The following is a 25,893-nucleotide window of genomic DNA, read 5'->3' on the forward strand; positions in this document are numbered from 1 at the left end:
CAGGAGGTTTCCAAAAAGCCTCAGCTACTTAGTGAGTCCTTCTGCAACTTAGTGAGACCTTGTTGCAAAATAAAAAATAAAAAAAATAGGGCTGCAAGTGAAGCTTGGAGGTAAAATGCCCCTGGGTTTCATCCCTAGTACCGCAAAAACAAAAAACAAACAAACAAAAAACACCATGAGATATGCTAGTTCTTATTGAACCAACAGAGTGTCTTTCAAAATATATCTGAAAGAAGCCAGGCATGGTGCCATGCTTATAATCACAGCATTTGGGAGGCTAAGAAAGGAAGGATCATGATTTCATCCCCAGTACGGGGTGGGGGGAATATATATATATATATGAAAGACTATCAAAGTATTTAAATGAAACTCAGCAGAAGAAAAGTAATATTAAGAATGTTTATCTGCTATGTTTTACTTTCATAAATATTTCACTTGAACATTGTCTTTTTAGAATGTGTTTTTCTTTACATGATTGGAAAGTGGGTAAACTGAAGTGGAAATATATATCAACAGCATTTTCTTCTCTTTTGTACCTCTGGTGTTACAAATCCAGAATTTTGTAGAATATGTAATCTGTTCTTTATATTCTACTTGTACTATCTTTCTAAATAAGGTTTCTATGAATGACTTAAAACTTAGTAAATGAGCTTTGTTTTCTTACCTGTTTTTGTAAGAGATTTTAATGATACTAAATTTTGCTTTCAAAATTCTCCAGGCCTCTACCAACAGAAAATAGCCTTTAGAAAAGGAAGTGGGCTGTACTTATTAAAAATTGTGAAAAAAATATAGTACCTTTGAAGAGATGGTGATCTTTTCCCCTCCTCTATTTTGCAGGCCATCCGTTGCACACTGGTAAACTGCACGTGTGAATGTTTTCAGCCGGGGAAGATTAACCTGAGGACGTGCGATCAGTGTAAACATGGCTGGGTGGCACATGGTGAGGAAAACCTGGGTTCTTCTTCCTGTTCTTGTTATGTTCATGTGAATGTGTGTGTTTTTAGAGCAGTCAGTGGCCTGTAGAAGAGAGCGGTCGACTGCACTCTGAGTGTTTGTTAGTTAGCATTCAGCCTACTGCTCTCAGACAGCATAGTCTCAGCTCCAAGGAGCAAGGGTAGGCAAGATGCTCTCAGCAGAAAGGTGAGATGTTTACAGGACAGTTGGGCTGTGGGGTTCTCGCTGAGCATAGCAGCAGCCAGCAAGCACCAGGCTTGATGGAAACTCAAACATACCACAGTTGGCCTTTCAGGACCTGGATCTCAAAGGGAAGCTGGCAAGTCCTCTTTGCCTGAGAACTGCACACCCTTGTTATAGATATTAGGGGCTAAACTTAATCCTTCCAGATGTTAAATTTTTTATCATCTAATGTGGGTGAGAGAGTGAACAGGAACATTATTTGGCTGGTATCTGAAAAATTAATATGTAAATACTCCCTTTCGGTGTGTCTGGGAACAAGAGGTGTACGATGCTGGTGGGGTGTGAGCTCTGTGCCATGTCCTTCGGTTAGGGGTGGGAGGCCAAGCAGAGGGTGTAAGTATAGAGGCTTTTTGCCAGGTGCACAGAGCTTTTCTGTCGATGTGCCTTGATTAAGAATTTAACGTATTCTTGCATATGGTTTACGTTTATTGTGTTTAGGCGAAAGGAGACTTGGAAATAAGCAGACCTTTTTTTCACCTCCGAGACTGTAGAATTTAAAAAGATAGATAATGTTTATAAAAGAAATCCTGGCTTGAGATTTTTTTGACAGCCTGGGGTATTGGCTCTTAAGTGGACATATTCTTCATTCCCAAGCAGTGCCAAACATCCAGTGGGTTGTATTTTTTATAAATGTCATGTTATTCTAGCACGATCTGAGGTAACAGCGTCAGGCCATGCCTTGAAACGTTTTCAATTTATCATGTGCCCTGCTTGTTCAGGCATGTGTGTTTGAGTTAGGGGGACATTTCAACCATGTTTCTGAGAGACAGACAGACAGACAGACAGACAGAGTATTGGAAGGAGTGTGCTGGGGTGACACAGCCACATCCCATAATCCTTCAGGGATAGAACTCTTTCGGCTTCATTAACACAGCCAGAATCTGTAACAACTCTCAATACAGTCTTAAGAAACAGATGAGCAATTGTTACATTTGCATGAGCTATATATATTTCTGTGTTTGATGATTTTTTTCTACCTATTTTAGTCTTCTAGGGCTTCCATAACCAAATACTACAGACTCAGTGGCTTAAATGACAGAAATATATTTTCTCACAGTTCTGGAAGGTAGAATTTCAAGATCAAATTGTTGGCAAGGCTGGTTTTATCTTTAGGCCTTTCTTTCTGATTGGCAGATGGCCACCCTAACATGGTATTCCTTCTGTATGCACATGCCTATGACATCTTCTTATATGTCCTCATTTCCTCTTCTTAGAAGAACACATTTAGACTAGTTTGAGGTATACTATAAGGGTCTCATTTTAACATAGCCACTCCTTACTATCTCTAAATATAGTGATGTTCTGAGATACTGGGGTTGGTTTATGACTTCAACATAAGAATTTGAGGGAACACAGTTCCTTCAGATGATGACACTCCTCAGGCATCTTTCTTTCCCTGAGGACGTGTTGGCTTTGTAGATAGGTGCAGAGCTTATTATCAACCCATCGAGAAACATAAGATCACTGGAAGCAGTGTGGGCACAGACTGTTCTCAGGTCAAATCTTGACTCTGCCACATCAGTGGCATGTGACTCAACATGACCTTCAGTTTTCTTATTTGTAGAATATGTTAATAATAACTACTCTTAACCTAGAATGTAGCTGTGTGGTAGAGCATGTGCTGAGCATGTGTAAGGCATTGTACTACCCCCAATAATAATAATAATAATAATAATAATAATAATAATATCCACTTAATAATCCTATAGTGAAAATTAAGATAAAATATATGAAACCTTTAATAAATACTGCATGTTACAAATAACCTGGACAGTAGTTGAACAGTAAAAGAGGAGTTAATCTTTAAACAGAGGGCTTTTCATTTATTCACTTTTTTCTCTAAAGCCATCTTGTATTAACATCATCTATCTGCTGTGGGAGCACTATGGGTATAGAAGTTGACTGTGTCATTGAGTTTGTTTTATCTATCTAACTTCCATGTGCATATTACATTAGTAATACAATGAAAAAATGCTGTATTTCTTCCTTCCTGAAGAACGTACGTTATTCCTGGCTGATGGTTGTTTCGAGGACTGAAGGATGTGTTTTTTTCCCCAACTTAAATAAGATATTTCTTTTATACCAGACTCTGCTTTTCCTACTGTGCTAAGAAATTCTATTTCTGGTATATTAATTTTGGGGTTTCTCAGATCTTAAACAAAATTAATTCTAATTCTTCCCTCACAATCATCAATAATTATCATCTTGACCTCTCTTATCCCTTACAACAGAGTTATATCTGTATATAACTCAAAGTACATACAGAGCCACTCTTCCCCATTCATTAGGGCAAATATGACAGTGAGAGGTTGGCGTCTAGCCTTTGAATTGGCAGTGGAATGAGAGCACCCACTCGTTTCGCCCCTAGCATTTCAACTAATTGCTTCATTCCTTCCCCCCTGCACAGAAACCCTGAAATCATGTCTCCAATTATTTCTGTGCAGAGGTGAAATGCAGCAATCCTTCTGGCTGCCTTACACATACATTACAGTGTCCTAAGTGTGGGACAAGGAGGAAGTGACTTGGTTTTTCTAGTGTGTGGTTTTTCTCTGACGGTACATGGAATGGCTGGGATAACTTTTGTGGAATTATTTTATGGTAGCACTGAATAAATTCTACCTATTATTATGTTAATTTACAAGAAGTCAATATCTGGGGCCAAAAATAACCAAGTGCTAACATCAGATATTCTCTTTTGAAAGAATTTTTAGAAATTTGGTGGCCTCTTTTAAATGAATGTCTTCATCCATCTCCTTTGTTGGTAGCATCCACAGTTTAATAAGTCTTTTCCTAAGATGTTTGATTCACTGAATCACGATATGACGTAATACACAGTTGTTCATACTCACTTGTTTTATTGCTATACAAGTTGCTCCTCGAGTCTAAATTGTTAACATTAGCTGCTTTACAGAAACTGTAGGAAAAATATTTTCAAAAGTTAAAGAGAGAAATTAATCATTATGCTACAAAACCTGGGTTTTGATATTACTTAGTAGTTTGTATCATTCTTCATAAATTACTTCCTTAAAAATCTATTGAGTTGGGCATTGAAGGGAGATCAGATCAGTTCCTAAATACCACTAGGTATTTCTCACTGAATTAATAAAGAGTTTACTACCCCTTCTCCTTATTAATGAATCTCAACTCTTTCACTGGAATAATTGAAAGCAAGATTTAATGAATTAAATTTTATCTAAACAAATGTATATTTTTATATATGATACATATAATATCCAAACTTCATATTATATAAAATATATATAATATCTAAACCTAATAATAACTTAGTTAATGGGTAAAAATACCTCAGAATTTCTAATTTTGCCATGTATCTGTTCAGTCCTCGGATAAAAGACTCCAGCACACTTACATTTAATTTACTTTACTACTCTGTTCTTTTTCTTGTATTTGTATTGCCTTTCTGTGTTTTTCCTTCATTCACCTAAAATTATCTGAGTGAGTCCTAAGGGGATGTTTTCTGCAAGTTCAACTCTGTTTAGTTCAAAAGTATCAACATAGAGTTAAAGCACTAACAGTTTCATTTCAGGTGATGTAAGTATTCTTGCTAGTAGAAATTCAGTTTGTTGTGTTTGACCCTTTGTCTTCATACTCTGTAATTCAACCATGCGCAGAATTGAGGTTTCAGTAAAATATTTTAAATGGCTTATTTAAAAATATCAGGACAGCCGGGCGTGGTGGCACACGTTTGTAATCCCAGCATTTGGGATGCTGAGACAGGAGGATCACTGTTAGTGGCCAGCCTCAGCAACTCAGTGATACCCTGTTTTAATATAAAGACTAAAAAATAGGGCTGGGGGTGTAGCTTGGAGGTAGAATGCTCCTGGGTTTCATCCCCAGTACCGTGTTTAAAAAAAAAAAAAACCAGGACATGCCCAGTCGTGGGCAAGGATAGGGTTGAGAGGGAGAAAGAGTACTTCCTACTCTTCATTGTCCCTTGAGAAGTCTCTGCTTGTCATGAGACTGTTAAACATAAGAGTTGCCTTGTGAAAATCTGGAGGCTATAACTCCTATAGCTAAGCCATTTAAATTATTATAGTATTCTCAAATTAATGTTAATGCCTGTAATTTAGATGAAGACTTTATCTCTAGACCATAAAAATAAAGGTAAATAAAGTAAAAACTAAGAAGGAAAAAACTGAGTTCTTAAATAGTCTTAAGAAATATTTATTGATAAGCCAATATAACTGGAGAATTATTTTTATTATTTGATTTTTATATTTGATACAAGAGTTGGGCAGATTTTAGAAAGGTAATTCATTTAGAATTTTCCCCCTTATTAAATCATTAATTTATATTTCTAATGAAGCTTATTTTTTCTGAATACCTACCACCCAAAATAGCAATAAACCAATTCTTCTCTTTATAGTTTGTTAGGTATATTAGGCAAGCAGTTGGCAAGAATAAGAGAAATGATGAATAAAAAGATATTTTTAATTATATAGTTGATAAACCCCATAGCAGCCTTTTCAGCCTTTCTCACACGTGTGAGCTCACACGTGTGAGCTCACACGCTCACACGTGTGAGCGTGTGTGTGTGTACACTAGGGATTGAACACATTCTACCCCTTAGCTATACCCCCAGCCCTTTTTACTTTTTGTTCTAAAACAGGGTCTCACTAGGTTGCTGAGAGTATTGCTACATTGCTGATGAAATATTTTAACTTAAAAGAAAAAGATGTGCCCTTCCAATAAGCTGTGTGGATGCTAGAATTTCTGTTTCATTTCCAGGCAATCTGAATTAACATGAATGTTATTTCTTTTGTCTTCCTGTAAGAACATGCTTGTTGCACTGATTCTTTAGACCTTTTTTTTTATTATGTTTTATAATGTAATTTCCTTTTACTGCTTGCAGTTCATTCAAGGAAAGGATAGTCCTATATTATTATTTATATTATTTACTCATCAAGCCTCCTTTTTTCCTGCCCATATTTTATCCAGACTCTTCAGATTTTTAAGCATAATATTAGAAATCTCGTCCTGCATTATCAAAATAATCAATAGATATTTATTAAGCATATATCATATGTAAAATATGGTGCCAGGTGTAACCTTCAGCTCTTTGCCACAGGAAATAGTGATGAGTATAAATTTAGTGTCATATACTAACCAGCTTTACGGTTTAATGTACTGTAAGACTTAATATTCATGCAATCCATTAATTTCACCTTTTCTTTTTGTAATTCATTGGAAATATTTTTTTCTCAGCATTGCTAAATTTAAACTCTCAGCTTATACTTGTCTGTGTGTGTGTGTGTGTTGGGGGGGGGTTACTGGGGATGAAACTCAGGGGCCTCTGCCTCCGGGCCATACCCTAAGACCTATTTTAATTTTAAATTGTAAACAGCACCTTGCTAAGTTGCTGAGAGCCTCACTAAGTTGCTGAGACTGGCTTTGAACCTGCAATACTCCTGTCTCTGTCTCCTAAGTACTAGGATTATAAGCATACATCACCACTCCCAGCCATACTTGCCTTTCTTATCAGAACAGAAGTACTTATAGAGACCTTTACCCAAATAGAAAATATGGAATACCCCATTATATTTGAAGTTCAGATGACTGAATGAATGGTTTTAATATTACTATATACTTTGTACATTTAGGTGCCTATATTTTTATTTACTGAATCTGGCAAGTCTGTACCTTAAAAATGTTCTACTCATACTCAGTTTTATAATGAAGTTCTAAATTAGAGCTATTTATCATGAGCATCCTATAATCAAAAGCCTTTTGGTTGTGTCAGTCCTACATTTAGAATCATGAGATGTGAGTTATTATTTACAAATCATTTAAATTTGTTAGAATAATGGTATCTTATAAGGACTCAAGGAAGGGCAGATAAAAATCAGTAATTTTTTTTGTTTTATTCTATGAGGTCACAGATACCATTTTGTGTTATGGTAATGAATTGTCTAAACAACTATGACTACTGTAGTTTGTCTCCAACTGGAATCTAATACTCTTACTGACTTGAGTACAAAACCTCATAGTAGTAGCAGTAGTCATAAGCTTTCCTTTCCCGTTCTGCTTTCTTCCTTATCTTCTTTCCTTCTCACTCCAAATAGAAAGTTTTCTGTCATAGCTATAAAATGTGACATTTTTGTGAGGTCATATTCATCTTGGAAGACTCAGCAACCATGTCTATAGGATAATTTGTAGACTTGTAACGATAAAGGAAAGTGGAGAAGACCTGAAGATTCATCCTCTGACCAGGGAGAAAATGTTTCCAGATTTTAACCTAGAGCAAATCTCTAACCTCTCTTTTACTGACCTGGAGATTATCTCATCAAGAATGAATTTTGCTTTGGGAGAAAACGTTTAGGATTTTGTGAACCGTGTCATATAGGTACTAGTTTGGGTGCTTTTCGGGATAGGGAGGTAAAAAACAGGCCTAGCATTGGCAAGGTGAGAACTTGATCCTTTGGGAAGAGGCTTCTAGAACTTGGGTTAGAAACAAATGGATAGAAGTACCAGAATCCTCTTTGCTTGGCTTGTTGATCTGGAAGAAGGAGAAACAAGTACAATGTTCACTTAAAATAATTTGTCTTTCTCATAGGCTTGGTCGTTCTGTTTAGTAGCACTGAGATCTGACTGTGCCTAGCTGCAAATTTCATTGTTGGTTAGAGAAACCAGTTATTTGCTGCCTTTTTTTGCTACCTTTTAGTTGTGGTGAGGCCAGCTGGTCCTGGTTTTTTCATGGGCAAAGTCCTTGAACATTACTCAACTTATTTTCATTTGAGAAAGCAAAATCAAGGACATTTCCGGCCTGGCACTGGAGCTTTTGGTGCTTGACCTGAGGGCAAGGTGCCCTCTTTTGCCTCTCTCCTCCACTCCCTGATCATGGCTGATAAGCTGTAAAGGGAGGACATCCTCAAAAGGCATGGGTCTGGCTTGATTAATGGCATTCTATCTCCTCTTATTTTGTCCCTGAGCTGCTTATTTTGATTTGTTTCTCAGCCTTCCCACCTTTGGGACGATGCTTTGAACTCCCTAGATTTTCTTTGAGCATGGCACAAACAGTGCCTCTTCATCAAAGTCCTAAGCTTTTTGCTTATTAGCTTCCTGGATTTTTTCCTAGTTTTCTTAGATTCAGATGGGATATAAGATGAGTCTGGCAAGACCTGGCCTCTGAAGTGTAATCAGTACTGGCCCACGGGTAAGGAGTTTCTTAGAAGGATCTTGAGTTAGATTACACAGAGCTCAATATATAGGTTGTGAAAAATCTTCAGGTAAATGAAAGGGAAGCAACATAGCCAAGATATGTCAGTGCAGCTCTTGAATGAGACTCTAGGTTCACATCCTGTGGGTACCACCTGCTGTCCATAGAATCTTTTCCAGATTACGCAATGTCTTTGTTTTCTTATCTGTGAAATGTGACCAATGATATCCCCTAGCTCATAGGATACTCTAAGATTAGATGAGATAATCCAGATGTCTAATATACAGTAAACACTTAATAAGTGTTAGTGGTTATTATTATTAAACTTTGACAAAAGCAAAACGTCAGCCTCGAGGACACAATAGACATACTTTAGCAAAATTTAATGGTTAAAATTTGGATGCAGCCAGGGTAATCCTTCTCTAAACTCGTTATTTTATATATAAATCAGATAATAATAAGAATGTGCCTAAATATCACTGAGTGATTTGAGGGAGGATTAAATGAAAGAAGGAAAGTAGCTCAATGTATTAGTAGCACACATTTTAGCTGCTGCTATTATTTTTTTTTTAAAGTGTGTGCGGGGGGTAGGCATTCTACTTTAGAGCTATACCCCCAATCCTTTAAATTTTTTTTACTTGAAAACAGGGTCTCACCAAGTTTCTGAGAGCCTCACTAAATTGGTATGGTTAGCTTCAAACCTGTGAACCTCCTGTCTCAGCCTCCCAAGTGCTGGGATTACAGGTGTGAGCCACCACATCTGGCTAGCTGCTGCTATTATTATGTCAACAAAATAACATTAGACATTAATATTCATGATAATATCTAGAGCCTTAGGGAGAACTTTTTTCTCCTTCTAGAAAGGGTTTTGTTTTCAGTGCCCAGTGGCAGAGTTGTGGTCACCAGTACTAGTTAGGCAGGCCCATCGTTCGGGTGAAATTGTTTCCATCAACAAATCTGGGACAGTTCCATGCCTTCCATACCCCCTAATATGTCATTTGATTCCTTATTTGAACAGCAGCAAGGAAAACTTTAGTCCAGAAGCTGTTGTTTTGTGAAGTTCAGGCCAGTTAAAATGAGTCATAGGAAAACTTACCTGTTAAAAATCCAATAAAAAAAAAAAACAGAAGTAGGTGAATTTTAGATAAAAGCTTCTTTTACTTATTTTCACACCTATCTTTTTGCATGTGAAGTGCTTTGATGGGCTTTCCACTTTATCATTTTATTGCATTTTATTACATCATAAATTTTTATATCTTGCTAACGATCCTACAGGAAGCTTAATTGTTTATAGGAACATCTTAATTAACTGGAGTTCACCGGGTTAAGCAGAACGCAAATTGAAGGGGTGATAAATGAAACACCCTCAGCTCCTCTCATTTTACTCGGGATGCACTGTTCAGATAAGCCAGGAGATTCATCTGGGTCATAAGGACTCGATATGCCTGAGCAATATCATGTTGGTATTCTCTACCACTCCTCCTTCCCTGTGCTGTCATAATTGGTGACTTTTCCCAGTCTTGCCCCACCCCTTTATTGGCCTGTGAAATCACTGGATGAGATTAGTATACAATTTGAGGGAGAACGCTGGTTTGCATTTTGAGGGCCCGAAAGTGTTATTTATGCAGTCCCACTCCTTACCAGGGTGTGCTTTTTTTTTTCTTTGAAGATGCTTGTACCTCTTCAAAAGCTTCTCGAATTAATCTGTTAGTGAACATATAGCCAAAGCATTGCATGGGAAATACTGTATTTTAGATTTATAAGATTTAGATTTATAAGTAGATTTATAAGCAGTATCTGCTTAGGGGTCCAGTTTTAATGTTCCTCCCTCTTTTAAGCTGCCCCCTGGTATTCAGGGAAACCCTACATTGCCCTTTCCTGTTTTCCATTCTGCTGTATGGTCAAGTGACACAGTACATCAGTGCAAATGCATCTAGTTGAAAGGACAGTGATTCAGCTGACTAAGGATGTAAAGGCAGCTCTAGTCCTGGCTGTCCAGACAGGATGCTAGTGTTGTAGCTCCTGAGCCCTTGGGATGTGGAAATCCATATTGAGATGGACTGTATGAAGTACACGCCAGGTTAGAACATGTGACCTTTAAAATAAAGAATGTAAGTGTTTTTCTTTAAAAAAAAATTTTTTTTTTTGTGATACTGGAGATTAAACCTAGGGACATCCTACCTCAGAGCTAACCCCTAGCCCTATTTTATTTTTTGAAATAGTGTCTCGCTAAGTTGCAGAGGGCCTTGGTAAGTTTCTTAGGCTGGCTGCACACCTGAGGTCCACCAGTCTCAGCCTCCCAAGCACCAGGATTAGAAGCATGTGATGCCACACCCAGCTAAGAATTTGTCTTATATTGTTTACATATTGATAATATCATTGATGTATAGTGTCAAATAAAAGTGTCACTGTTTACAGTTTACTTTTTTCAGTGATAGTCGAAAACTTTTTTACTCTACAGAGGTGTCGTATTGAATTATATTTATTAGATAATAGTTGTCCTAGGCTCTAGGTGTGGGGTGAGATGTTTAGAGGTCTAAAGCTTGGATTAAAGGAGCTTGGTGGCAGAGTAGTTATAGTTGATGTGAGAGTCCCAACACCCCAAATCCACCCTTTCCTTGTCCCTTCCTCAGCAGCACAGACTCTCTCCAATTACTTCCTACTTTTACACGCACCTTCCTGTCCAGTCTTTCTCATGCTGTTTGTTACCAAGAACAGGGATTTCTACCTCTCCCCTCTCACACCTCTCACCCTTAAAGCAACTAAGATCTCTTTACTTGTATGTTCTTAGTGCACACAAGAAAGGCATACATCTCTTTGCTGAGACCGGAACAATACATTTTCTGAGCAGTGCTGAGCCTTCCACTAGCTTGGGACATTCTGGAAAAGCACTTTGACCTTTGTGATGCTGCCAGGGTCTAATGCAGGATCTCCCACATGGTACATGGAACAAAGATTTATAGAAACTAAATTTATCTAGAAGTCTCAATTTCAGGCAGCTTCTTCTCATTTTAACATTCTCAGCTCAGCCTGCAGACACCTCATCTTTGTCTCTGCCCATTCTTCTTTTTTAGTCTTTCTTGCCTTTGTTATTTCTTTCTTCGCCATTAGAAAACAAAACAAGTGAAAAGTTGGTGGGAGGTTTTATAGCCACTAACTGAGAAGTAAATTTTAGAGAAGTTAAGTTGGTTTGATCATTAACAGATGTTGGCATTTTTTTTTTTTTTCCTATTCAGAAGGTTCAGGCTTGAGTGAAATACCTTCCACTTTTATTTGGTAGTTCTTCCAAACTTCTTTGCCTGAAAAAATCTGAGGGTAAGAAATTCTCCCTTCCCCCTTTGGCTGATCATGTTTTCCACTATCAGTAAAAATTAGAAAACAAATCAACCTCTAACATAAAAGAAAACACCTGTTTGGCTTGGAGAACTTGGCTAGGGAGGTCTTTTTTCTGACATGCCAAAAGCGACCATCACAGGGCCCCTTAAAAAAAAGTCTCCCCCCCCCCTTATTTCATGTGAGCATTGGCAGAAACTCTGACAAGCAGTTCTTCATATTTTATTATGTTCTTGTCTGCAGAATCTCTGTCAGGCAAAAACCTTGTCAGCGGAAAACCTGTCGTAGGATCAGAGGAGACAAAAACAGGTGTCACACAGGCAGTCAAAACTGAAGGAAAAAAAAGATTAGGCTAAAGAGAGAGAGGCAGACAATTACATTAATGCCATTGCTTTTATCTTATAGATGTGTGTTATTATCTCAGGGTGCTGAGTGCGCAATTGCCTCACAGAAAAGTAGACAGGAGACAAGGGGAAACTTGATAGTTATTAACTGAAGAGGCAGTGTGTCAAAGCTGGACGGGGTTCAAAGTTTTGCAGAAGGAAAAAACTGCAGGCAGCAAGCAACGGCTGTGTGGTTCTGCTCTCGGCTACATAAACCTAGTAGCAGTCTAACATTTTCTACTTGGAAACAGATCATAGAGAGAAAAATTAATGAAAGATTTCATTTGGAGGGTTTTAGGGGTAACATTTATCCCATAGTCCTGCGACTGAATCACATAACCTTTCCTGTCTTGTAAAAAGTTGCCACAATGTGAGACATGGCAAGGCATGAAGACAGGCATTTGTCAGTTCAGCTGTGTTGTTTGGGTATGTTTAAAACACCTATTATCAACACACTTTTAATTAAAAAAAGCTATTAAGAAACCCTTTTACTAAGTGTGAACATCTGTACGTGCAAGCTGTAAATTAAGAGATCACATATGTGTGCCTCAGTCAGAGACTAAATGAATTTGGCAAGTGTTTTCTATTACTAGTTTTTAAGTACAGTCAAATATCTAAAGAAAAAAATTGCTACGTTTTATAAGTTTGCATTGGTTTTTTATGCCTTTTGGCACTGATTAACAGAACTTTTCTAATTAGAAATCTGTCTTTGTTATGATCAAATTTATAAACAGAATTTAATGCACACACACACACACATCCTCTGTCTCTGTTCACATTATTTAAAAAGACTTATCTTCTGAAATTTGGAGCTCCATGAAATATTTGATGATACAGAATAGTTTCATTTACAGCTACACACACTCCAAAGGATTTTTAGTTTTGTTGATAACTCATTCATTCCAGACAGCCAGCTTAAGGGGAATGGGGCTTCAACTCTTAATTGGTCATGCACTGATCTTGTTAAGTAAAACAACAAGCAGGCCTTGCTGTGGCCCCTGTGAATTTCTGCTTATGCATTTAAAATTTGTCTAGTTCAGACTTTTTCTAAGCCATGGAACTGCTCTCTTAACTCTTTTTATGAGCAAAACTTTATGTAGGGTCTTTCATCCCTCCAGTCACCAATACAAGACAGCTTGAGACTTGGTATATGAATTAAGCAAATCCAGCAATCCAAAGGAAAACACACATCAGTATTAGAAGTGTGTGTTACAGCCCAGAGTTTTAAAGGATTACATGTCGTGGTGGGGGAAAAGATTAATTATAAGTTTAGAATAGAATTTCAGGCAGACTCATGGGGAAAGAAGAAAAAAAATACTTGTGACAAAAGGTGACATGTTCATTTAAAAAAAAAGAAAGAAAAAGAAAAGAAGTGAGTATAGCCATTTTTAGATATGTCCTACCTGAGCCCAAGACAGGTAGCATATCTCATTGAAGAATATATTTTTAGTGTACTTAGCATATGAATAGAATGAAAATACTAACAAAGTTGGGAAATTATATAAATCATGCTTACCTCTGCTTGTTGTAATTCTGTTAAGACCACACTATTGTTCCATTAATTAACATTTCAGGCAGGAGTTGACACAATTGTATAGGATGATCGGAGATAATATAGATATAGTCAGGAGAAAAATAAGTGTCTTTTAGCCACAGGATGATGTATGTTGACTGGTAGGTGTTGTGTGGTGTTGGTGATTGTAACGACATAACTGAGCAAACCTCAGCCATTGGGTTATTCAGATGCTAGCAGGACAGCTGCCCTTCTTATCCAGCCAATGACTGGGCTTAGCAAGGATGCTAAGGCACACTCATTTCCCAGGGACACTGGGGTCTTATAATGTTGGGTGGCTTTGGATGAAGGTCTCCTCAAAGCCATGTTGAGCTCTGAGAACTACCCTGTGGTTTCAGATGCTTGTACCCAAGCTTCCATCTCTGGTTTTTCTTTAAATGGAGTCAAAACTGCATCAAGATCTGAGAGTTTTCTTCTCTTTCTCCAACTCCTTTATTTCCTTGTCAGTTATTCTTCCTAAAACATTTCTTATAGGATTAAAGATGCAAATATACCAGTTTTTAGACTATCTTGAGAAAACAGGCTATAGATTTGTGTTACTGTATTTTATGTACTTTTTCTTTATATCATCTGAGAATTTTTATAATTTTTTTATTTTATGTATTTGCCAAGAAATATAATTAATAAAATACACTATTAATGTCACTTCAAAAATGATATGTCCTCCTGATTCTGGCTCTTTATTTTATTGCTCTCACTAAATTTTGAAATACTTCCTCAATACATCTGATAGACTTTGTGGTTTTTTTTTTTTTGGTGTGTGTGTGTGTGTGTGTGTGTGTGTGTGTGTGTGTGTGTGTGTGGGTCTGGGGATGGAACCCAGAGGCATTTGACCTCTGAGCTACACCCCCTGCCCAATTTTTCATTCTTTATTTTGAAACCGGGTCTCACTGAGTTGCGGAGGGCCTCACTAAGTAGCTGAGGCTGTCCATGAACTGCGATCCTCAGGTCTCAGCCTCCCAAATGCTGGGATTACAAGCGTGTGCCATCACGCCCGGCTCATCTGATAGACTTTGAAACGTGTGTTACGTTTAAAGTGTTTCCTTAGTAGAATTCCTATTTAGATATATGTTGCTTCAAGAAAAATTTCTTTTTGTAAAGACAGTAATTTATGATAATTTTATTATTCTTTTATATATGAACTCAGTTTTTTAAAATAGAACATATTCAGTTATTTCAAGTAGCACCTTGCAATAGTTACCTTTAAAATAAGCTGTGTTTTATACACAATATACATTTAATTCATTAATATAAAAAGTGAATAAAGCAGGGTTTATGTAGCAGACTTTCAGCTAGCCTTGGCTACTGGAGATTGGATAGAATTGCAGTAAGCAAGTAGATTCTATTACCAAATTTTGTCTTACATCCACTGTCAAGTTTTCAGAATCAGTTTTCTCTTTTCCTTTTACTACTTTCCAGTGGAGTTGTTGCATATGAACAAAGATGTACCCCAAAACTCAGGCTGTGTAAGGAAGAGGAAGGAGAATAAGCAAAACCAAGGACTGGTTTAATCTATTAGCTAGGAGCATGAACTTCTGAATAACCATACGCTGACAGTCTACTTTTATGGGTGCTGCTGTCAGACATTAATGATTTCCAAAGTCTGTTCTGAAGACTTTATAATGCATAAGGCCACAGGGGGGAAATGCCAATCAATTTGAAATATTAGCTAGATAGTCTCAAGTGGAGCTCAGATTCTCCCCTGAACTAATTGTGGGTATTTGTATGTGTCTACCCATGTACTCTGAAAGCTACATGATAACTGGCACTGATTAAAATCCAGAGGATGGTGGGGCTTATTCGACCTACTTTTGTCTCTTTTCTCGCCTTATAATTTAGAGGCACATTCATAATAAGCCACGAAAGCATTTATATACTATCCCTCATGTATTAAATGATAAGGAAAAAATTAAGATCCATTCACATAAGGTATATAAAGTAATGAGGGTTTTGATGTTTCATTGGAAATTTTTTCAGTCTAAAAACATTGACACACTAATAGTTTAAGAAAAAAAAATGCACATAAAGGATGACAGTTTTCATCACCAAGCTCGAGGATCTGCTCTTTTAGCTACTTAGATTTTTTTTCTTCTTAAAAAAAATCAAAAACAAAAACAAAAATCTTTCAGAAGCAAGCGTTTTAATCTTCCTGATATTAAATACCCTAATTCAACTTTGACAGAATAGCTAGAAACTTGCAAGTTAGATGGAAACTGAATTTGAACTCAATTACATAATTCTTTACCCCCAAAATAGTGAAAAAAATATGTACAGATCCAAATATTACTTCAAGTCATAAGGAATTTGTCTCATAATCACAAGCATTGCCCGCCTTCATGATCTCCTGATTCACTAAGAAGTTTTTAATGTGCCATCATTGTTACTTATTATTCTCCCAAGTGATAAGACTTTTATTAGGATCTGGCTTATAGTATATGGGTAGGTTAAGCCTTTGCCTTGAGCCCTGATGGTCTTGCCTAGTAAAAGAGCTGAATTTTATAATGGGAAAGGATTGATGTTATAATGATTCCAAAGGGCCTCTTTATGATGAAATTCTAAATACGCAAAATCCCATTAAACCTGTACAAGTTCATGGACTAGCTACATTGAAATGACATATCATTATATTGGGTATAGTATGCTTATTATAAAGTGTGGTATAATTGGGAATTATTGGTCACATTAACAAGAATGAAGAGCCACTCACTCTCATAAATTTAGAAGTGATGGCCTTGACATTTGAGGTAGGAGTGATAACAAATTCTGTTTATAAGTAACCAAAACTTAAAAATGTGACCCCAGAAATTGCTCTAATAAAATATTGTCACTAACTATATTGTAGAGCTTCCAAAGTAACCTTGGAAATAATTTTATAAAAACATTCCCTAGGGACATGTGTTAAACATCAATCTATTGGAAGCTAAAATAGTAGAATCTAGAGTTTCTAAAAGCTGACCATTTGATGTTGTTATAATCTGGAATCCTAAAGAGAGCTGGGGCAAGAGCCATGGAGTCCTCAAAGCAGCCTTGAAATTTTCAACTCACTTGGCTCTCTCCCAAAATGAAAAAACAAGCCTTCTTTAATGTCATTGTTTTTCTTGTAAGATTGCTTCAGAATGGCATTTAAAAAAATTAAATACCCAGGAAAGACTTGAAATTAGTGAGCTAACAGGTTCCCTTTTGGACCCTTTTTATATAAAATTTTAAACTGTTTTATTTCTTCTAATGAGGTAGTTTTGAAAAATCATTCCACTTTGCATACTTCTTACTTTATTGAATAAAAATAATGGCTGATAGCTTCACACTGCCAGGCCTGAACCACTATTAGGTGAAATTCACTGGACATCAGAGTCAGCAATCAGCATATTCCTGTGGAAACCACCTAAGTCACTTGAATTTGACTTCTAAAGAAAGGTATGGGAAAAAAAAGAGAAAGTTATGTTTAAAAAATATCGTGGAAAACTAAGAACTATAAACTATCACTGAGAGCCAATACTCTAGGATCAGTGAAAAGCACTTTTATACTCTTACATTGAGGGGGGGAAAGTATCTGAACATGTTCTTATTTCTGTGACCTTCACAGAAAGTATTGGAAGTGAAATCTGTAGAATTACAAGTTTACACTTAATTTATTTGAAGATTTGAGGAGTAAATTGAAATTAAAAAGTGGTTATGTACATCTAATTTTTATTTTTTATTTTATTTATTATTTATTTTTATTTTATTTTATTTTATTATTATTATTATTTTTTTTTTTTGCGGTACAGGGGATGGCACCCATGGGCATTCTACCTCCAAGCTACACACCAGTCCTATTTTTTTATTTTTTATTTTGAAACGGTCTCACTGAATTACAAAGAGGCTCACTAAGTAGCTGAGGCTGTCTGCAAACCACGATCCTCCTATCTCAGCCCCCCCCCCCAAATGCTGGGATTACAAGCATTAATGTGCCACCATGTCTGGCAGTACATATAATTTGATAGATGCCAATTCTTTAATAATCACCTCACCTACCTCAAGCATGAATTTATACACTTGAAAGGTGAGGTTTATAAAATTACTTGGATTCTTAAAATTGGCAATATAGTCCAGTATGTATTACTTTACATTTTATACTTATTTTACATTCACATTACGTACATTTGTGGACCACAATCATTCTAGCTGTTGTCTTTATGGTGATTCTGTTCTTCACATCCAGACTTAGGTGTCATTTTGAGGCCTTGTGATTTAGCCACCACTTTCCTTTGGAAAACAGATTCTATCAAAGTATTTATACAAATCATATCCAGCCCTTTACCTATGTTTTATAGTCAGAAAGTTGACAGTTGAAGGTTCTAGTTTTGGCATTTGAAAAAAATGGAGGTAAATCATGATCCCTCAGTAACTTAATGCACAGTTTAAGAAGGGTGTATCATGTGAAAATTTTCTTCATTTCCTAACTAACACCCTTATTGTGCAGTTAAAGCCTTTGCTTATTCCCGATGAAATTCAGCATGCCAAAAAGAGGTGAAGAGACTGGACGTGTGGCTTGGTGATAGAGTGCCTACCATGTGGAAGGCCCTGGCTTGGAACCCCAGCACCACAACAAACTGAAAGAGTCTAGTTTGCCTGTTTGCTCCCCCCTCAAATTTTTACAAAAGGAAAATAATCCTTTCTTTGTAGAATCTATTCGTACGGTCCTATTATATGGCTGTCTTCTGACCTCTTTCTCAGGTCTGTGATATGCCTTTTTCTATAGTTATGTGACCATAAATCTAGCATATTAAATCACTAATCTAGCCGGCATGGTGGCTCACGCTTGTAATCCCAGCATTTGGGAGGCTGAGACAGGAGGATCATGGTTCTCCCTGTTTCATAATAAAGAATAAAAAAAAATATAATCAGGGCTGTGGTGTAGCTCTAGGTAGAATGTCCCTGGGTTCCATCCCCAGTGCCACACACACACACACACACACACACACACACACACACATACACACACACACACACACACACACATCACTAATCTAGTGATCTGTGATAATACAGTGGGTGATTTTCATAATGTCTATACATTATTATCCAATATGTTTACCCTGATATTAAAATTGTTTTTGCACAGTACTGGATGTTCAACTTACTTTACCCAGAAAATACTTGAAATGGTAAGGGAAGGAATAAATGATACAAAATGTAGTCATTCCTAGCGGGGCATGGTGGCACACACTTGTAATCCCAGCATTCAGGAGGCAGAGACCAGAGGATCACAGTTTGCAGATAGCCTCAGCTACTTAGAGAGGCAATTTGTAACTCTGTAAGACCCTGTTTCAGAAATGAAAGGCCTACAAAATTGGGCTGGGGGTGTAGCTCAGCGGTTCAATTCCCCTAGGCTCCATCCCCATACCTCAAAACAAAACAAAACAAAATGTAGTCATTCCTGCCCAACTAGCATCCCAATCTCACCCCCTAAATTGAACGAATTCCTTTCCTGCACTGTTCCTTGGAGGCATAAGGAGCAAAGGAGAGGGTTGAGAAAAGGGCTGGGACAAAATTCAGAACCTCTTGGCACAGTGACATCACCATGAATCTGTCATTTTCAGTGCAACTGGTCTTAACAGCCTTTTCCTATATTAACTGTTGATCCATCCAACAGTGTGAGTGTCGAACACCCATGAGTGATTGTGGGTCAGATATTGTTGCTGCTTCAGATCAAGCTTGCGATAAAATAGGCACAGAAGTAGCTCCAGTCAATGGGCAACCTCTGGCTGGTCCTTACCTGATTGGCACATGTGAGCACTCTCACTGTTGAGGCAGTTTCCTCCTAGATAGGGGACCTCTCCAGGCTTCATGGAGGAAAGTAAATAAAACCTGTGCTGATGCTGGAAGGAAAGAATAAGTCAGAAGGGCTAATAAGAAAGAGGAAGGAACAGCATTGAAAATAACTCAGAAAACTATAGTAATTCAGACTGAAGAATAATTCAGAAGACTGTAGCTGTGCAGAAGGAACCCTGCTTTTCTCTCCAGCTTCATCTGTACTGCCCTCTGAGTCATGTCCTAAACTGGCTTTGGTAGAACCCCACCCCTACCCCATAGAAACTGTGTTCACATGCCATGTACAGTTTTTAACTTTGTGTGTATATGTGTATTTTTTTTTTTTTTTGGTGGTACTGGGGTTCCTGGAAGCCCTTCTATCTCCGGACTACACTCCCAGACCTATTTTTACATTTTTTATTTGGAAACAGGGTCTCCTAAGCCAGCACGCGGCTGGCTTCGAACCTGCGCGATCCTCCTGTCTCTGCCTCCCAAGCGCGGGGATTACAAGCGTGCGCCACCACGCCCGGCATATGTGTATTTTTTAAAGAGTGTTTTTCTCACTAGTCTGTTAACCTCACATGGGCCTCAGTCTCTTTTGTTTTAAAACTTGGCACTTGGCTTGGAAGTATCCACTTAGTAACCAAATATGAAAGTGCTATGAATTTTTGAAAGTCAGTGGGTAGCTCACTTAGGTTGGGACAAAGGGCTCATGTCAGAGAGTTATTAGGTTGGGAAGTAAATCAGCCTGCTTTAGGTCTTCTGATTCTGTTTAAGATGTGTGCCTGCATGCGCTTGTGCATGTTGTGATAAGTGTGAAGAGACTGGGAAAGTCACTGGAAACTTGTGCGTAGAGAAGTATGCGAAACAGTGTTTGGAGAAGACTGACTTGGTCATATTTAGGGTGTACTAGGTCAGTGAGAACAGGGAGACCAACCCAGTCAGGAATTATTGCGGTAATAGAGACAGGAGGATCTACACACCTGCTCTAAAATGGTAGAAGTTAGACCAGAAAGAAGGGAAAACTGCAGTGGCCCTAATGAGTGACTTATTACGTAAGGTAGAAAGGGGAAATAGAGATGACTTTGGATGTTTTTGCTAGGTAATGGTAAGTAAGAAAGCAATCCCAGTTGGCCGGCAGCATCGCCTCAACTCTAGACAAGTATGCATTGAAAAAAGTAGATTCAAATATTACAAGATGTGCTCAGTCACTGCCTTTGTGTTGTAGTGTTATGGATAATTTTGTTTTTATTTTTCTCACATTTCTAGCATTTTTTTCAGTGAGCACTTGTGGAGAAAATAACAGACCCCAAAAAGTCCGATTTCAAGCATTTTGATCTAGTTTTCTAATCCTATTCTTTCCCAGCAATTGAAGTCAAATATATGTTTGGAGTTGAGTGTTTGGAGCTTGGGTAGAGCCAAATCTTGTATGTTGGGGATCACCTGCATGTTGTAATAGTTGATTCCTCAGGCAAATTATCAAAGGAGGGAAGCTGGAGAGGGAGCCAGTGTGAAAACCTGGTGTTCTGCCCCTCTGTTGATTTTCTCTCCCAAATTTTTCCAATTCAGAAATCACAGTCATTTTGAACCTCTGCCTCAGCTTTACTTCAAATACTGATTTTCCCCCCTGCTGCTTCCCTTAGACTTAATCCTGTACTCTCCTTCCCATTCTCCTTGAATCAAGCCATTGGTTTACCTGAATCTAAGAGAATTTGGAAAACTAAAAACTGCCCTAAAATTTGTATATGACTCTTGGCAGCATCATACAGAAATAGGTGGCAGAGCTGGATTAGAACCATTGCAATGTGAGCCTAGAGACTCTGCCTTTAACTGGATGATAGCATATGATAGTGGAAACTTTAAACCACTGCTTTAAGTCTTTGTCACCTTTAACTCTTGCTTCAGTCCTCCTCCTCCAGATCACAGTATTGTAAGTGTTCACTAGAAAGTCCCTCATCTTTCAACATGTCTACAATGAGAAAAATATTTCCGTAAATGGAAATTTTTTGTTTTAATTTCAGTTATCACTATGAATAAGAATATAAATGATTTAAATCTTCATAATTTATTAAACAGAAAGATTTTTGTTAGAAATGTATCTGTCAGTGAAATAGATAGAACTATACATTTTTTCCTCTCAGGTTAGTTCATGTATTCATGAATGAATAGTGCTTATTGTAAGAAAGAGATAAGGTACACTGTCAGTTTTGTACCTCTTTTCCATGTTTATAGATGTAACTCCTGAAACACATGTCTATGGATAGGTGGGATTTGGAGCTTTGTGATCATATCTTCATTCAGTTTTTACAAGTCATTTCATATTGTATTCCAAATATTACACAGTGCTTGATTTGCTTTGATAAAACAAGGAAATAGAAATCAAATCACCTTTTCTGTTATCTTGTTTATTCCAGTATACACAGAAAAGATTGAAAAAAATACTGAATTAGTTATTCACTTAAATTATGTCTACAATTTATTTTTGGTACTAGGGATGGAACCCAGGGGCCTTTCTATCCTCGGGGCTATACCCCCAGATGTATTTTACATTTTATTTGGAAATAGGGCCCCCCTGAGCTGCTGAGAGCCTCACTTAGTTGCTAAGGCCATCTTTAAGCTTGCAATCCTCCTAGCTCAGCCTTTCAAGTCCTGGGATTACAGATGTACACCACCATGGCTAGCTACAGTTTTTTTTTTTTAACAATATACTCTTATTGCTACATATTTAGCTGTCGTGACAGAAATTTTCACCACTTAACGTAAGTGGCAAAGCCAGTGTTCATGATCACATCAAGTCAACAAATCTTAATTTTCACTCAAAAAATATAAAGTCACATTTCAATTCAAGTAAATGTATTAATATGAATTTTGAGGAAAATTACAAAACACTTCAGTAAATTATGGAATGTACCATGTGTGATAAATTACTAAAAGATTACAGAATAAAATTTGGAGCAAATCATATTCAGTTTATAGTAGAAATGCTATTGATCATTATGTAACTATAAGTGAGATGCTATAATGTATAACTTAAATAAGATGTATAGAGTGATGGATATGTTTAAAGTCATGGTATTACATTAACACATATGGTTCCTTGTGTAGAGCACAATGTAGTATTAAACTTTAGAAACAAAGCACTTACTAATTCTGATAGATAAAACTGTAATTAAATAGGAAGTCATACTGGTAAAAATGTTTGGGGATTTGGATTACTATTTATATTTATTATTTTTAATAAGAGGCTATGTAAAATACTCAAAATGATATAAGAAAATGATTTATGACAACTGAAACAAATATTTTATATTGAGTACATAGGTTATCAATACTTTTTTTCAAATGATAAGCAGTTTCTGAAAGGAATCATGTAAAATTTCTACCCGTAGGTTTTTATCCAGTATATTTTACACATTTTGTAGGTCTAGGAAAATACTCAATCTAAAACTTAAAAAGTAGGCAGCACTTATATGTGCTTAAGGGCTTTTTCTTCATGGATGAATGAGTATTGAGAATAGTTGAAAAAAATTGCTTACCTTTGAATATGTCAGGGGTGAGGGAGGCCATTTTTATTATTGAATACTTTTGCTTTGATCTCATAAGATGCTTTCTAAAGAGTGATATGTTATTAAAATGGACAGAAATACAAGAGGTAAATTTATTACCATAGCCCTATTTTATATTGTTTCTGAACACAGGAAATTCTACCAGAAACCCAAATATCAGGTCCTAGATGCACTATGATCAGAAAAAGAAGAGCCTTTATTAATCAATAAATGAGATGTTCCAAAAACAATTGAAATCATGAATTATTTTGGCATCCAGGAGAGTTTCCCTTCCTGGGACAGTGCATTCTGGAAGATAAACCAAGATAAACCATTGTTGTGTTAGAGTTGGGAAGGTTATAATTTTCAAAAGAGAAATGAGAATGGATAATATGCATGCAGGCCTATACTTAGGTAGATCGATTTTTAGAGTAAATGTGGTATTGCAGGACCTGGAAATTGAGTCCCTATGTCTGCATACGATTTGGAAGAACTTTTTCCTACCCTCAATTATAGGTGTATCATAGAAGTCCGCTGAGTTAAGCCTTCTCTCAGTATAGTAAGACAAAAATTTCCTATTCTCTTCCCTTGTCTCTAAGCCTTGCTTTCCCCACTAACTTTCTGTGATTTTCAGTGTGTCATGTGGGTAGGGATAGATGGGTGGCAGTTTCCCAAACTTAACCCCATTCTTTCTAGAATCTTTCATCTAGAAGAATTCCTCGTCTTAGAGGGCTGTGGCTCTGTGGTGGAGGTGTGTTTGGCACTTTCTTCAGTGACTGTTACTAGTGGACATGTCATGTCTTCCAGGCTGAAAACTGTTGCTTTCATTAAACGTCTGCACTTTTGACAGAGTTTTATGTGTAAAACTAAAAGTCATTTCCATCTTGTGAAAGTTTAATATTTTCTATATTCTCTTGACAAAAACTAAAATTAAAAGGTTTCCACAGGTCTGTGCCTTAAGGATCAAAGCTCTTTACAGTCTAGTCTGCCTATCTGACATTTTTTTGACTCATGTCCAGCTATTTTGCTTTCATTCCTGCACATTTTTGGATATTTAGTTCTCTTAGTCTCATTTGTTTAGTGGTATGTCTCTGCAGCAGCAGCAGCAGCAGCAGCAGCAGCAGCAGCAGCAGCAGCAGCAGCATCTTCTGGAGACTGCAGTGGGTCCTCACCCCAAGCCCATGGAAGCAGAAACTCTGGGGAAGGTGGCCCAGCACGCTATGTTTGAACAGGACCCCCAGATGATTCTAATTCATGGGGTGTTTGAGAACCATAGCCTGCATTGTTTTCCTCCTTTCCCCATGCCAGCTTCCTAGTTTGTTCCTTCCTGGCACCGCTGCCCTGCCCCCTCTCGTACTGTGGTACTTTGTCAGGTCTCTTGTATAGCATTTATATTATCTGCATCTATCTATCTTTGAAGGTGGAGGCCACAGCATCAATTACTTTCTCATCTGCATATAGCACCTACCTCAGTGGTAAATTGATAAGTGCTGGTGAAGAAATGAATGTATGCAGGAATGAAGGAGAAGAGAGCATTTTAGGAGGAATGGTGGTCAATAAGGTCAGCTGCTATGGAGAGATCATGGAGAATAATGAAGGGAAAAAGCTATTGAATTTCACAGTAAGGCAGGTGTTGGTGACCTTTGAAATGCTTGTTTCAGCAGAGTGATGGGCAAGAAGCCCGGAATGCTGGTACTTAGGGACTTCCAACATGATGAAGTCTTGCAAGTTTCTCAGTGTTTATCTGAACATGTGGTGAAAACAGAATTTTACTGGGAAACATTGATAAGTGACCTTAGACTCTGTTAGCTAACCCCATGATCTTGAATAGGCCATAATTATAATATAATGTTTTTGTAATTGAAAGATTAAATAAGATAATTGTGAGCCACTACAATGATACCTGACATAGAGTTGATGCTTAAATTGTCGTTTTCTTTATTCCTCCCGCTGCTATTTTTATTAATGCAGTTAAAACATCACTTTGTAAAAATTTAAAAAATATACAAAGTTGTGTAGGATACTCATTCCACTCACTGCAGAAATGATGAATTGCATTTGGCTTGGAACTAACATACCTTTAGTTGAACCACTGACAGAAACTTTGAAATTATATGGTATCCAGCTGGAGAGGTACCCCAAATGGTAGTTTTATTAGTCATAGTTTTTTTAGTTTCAAGTTACAGAATACTCCTTTGGTCAGGGAGGGGGGTTGATTGATTATGTTTTTGTGTTGGATATGTAACTGAAAATTGCAAGGATAGTACCAACCTAAGGCATTGCCAACTCTGTATTTTTTTTTCTTTTTTTTTTTTTTGGTGGTACCGGGGTTCCTGGAAGCCCTTCTTCCTCCGGGCTACACTCCCAGACCTATTTTTTTATATTTTTGAAACAGGGTCTCTTACGCCAGCACGGCTGGCTTCGAACCTGCGCGATCCTCCTGTCTCCGCCTCCCAAGCGCGGGGATTACAAGCGTGCGCCACCACGCCCGGCATGCCAACTCTGTATTTGAAACAATATTATCAGTACATGGTCTTTTTCAAATCATCTTGCAGCCCAACTCATGATTCATGTTCTCAAGCATATTTTCTAGCTAAAATTTTAGAGAAAGAGAAAAATTCTCCTGGATTCAGTCTCCCTTTCTAGACTTTGGTCATTTGCCCACTCTTGAACCAGTTATTGTGGTCCAGAATCTAAGATATGCTGGTTTTCCAGGCCTGGCCAAAGAGTACTCAGTCCTTTGAAGTACTGATGGTAAGTATAGAGGAGGAGAGGTCCCCTAAAGGGAAGTCCAGTTTCTATTCCTAGGGTGAAGGGGACAAAGCAATTGACATCATCATACTGTACAGAAAAGTGCTTTTTCAAACTGATTCTCCAGGGTCCACCCCAAGT

At 37.4% G+C, this 25,893-nt stretch overlaps 1 protein-coding gene across 3 annotated transcripts in view; it reads left to right on the forward strand.

Moving 5' to 3' along the window:
• The window catches only part of BNC2 (basonuclin zinc finger protein 2), a gene marked incomplete at its 3' end in the record, with an annotated part of 307,358 nt that overhangs the window by 159,018 nt on the left and 122,447 nt on the right, over window positions 1-25,893 (forward strand). For all 3 annotated transcript variants that reach the window (XM_080708832.1, XM_080708833.1, XM_080708834.1), the window contains one exon: window positions 838-940. In XM_080708832.1, the coding sequence (XP_080564958.1) occupies window positions 838-940 (103 nt within the window). The remainder of the gene's footprint in view (window positions 1-837; window positions 941-25,893) is intronic.

The sequence above is a fragment of the Muscardinus avellanarius genome, assembly GCF_963383645.1.
Source record: "Muscardinus avellanarius genome assembly, chromosome: 13".
Classification (NCBI taxonomy): domain Eukaryota; kingdom Metazoa; phylum Chordata; class Mammalia; order Rodentia; family Gliridae; genus Muscardinus; species Muscardinus avellanarius.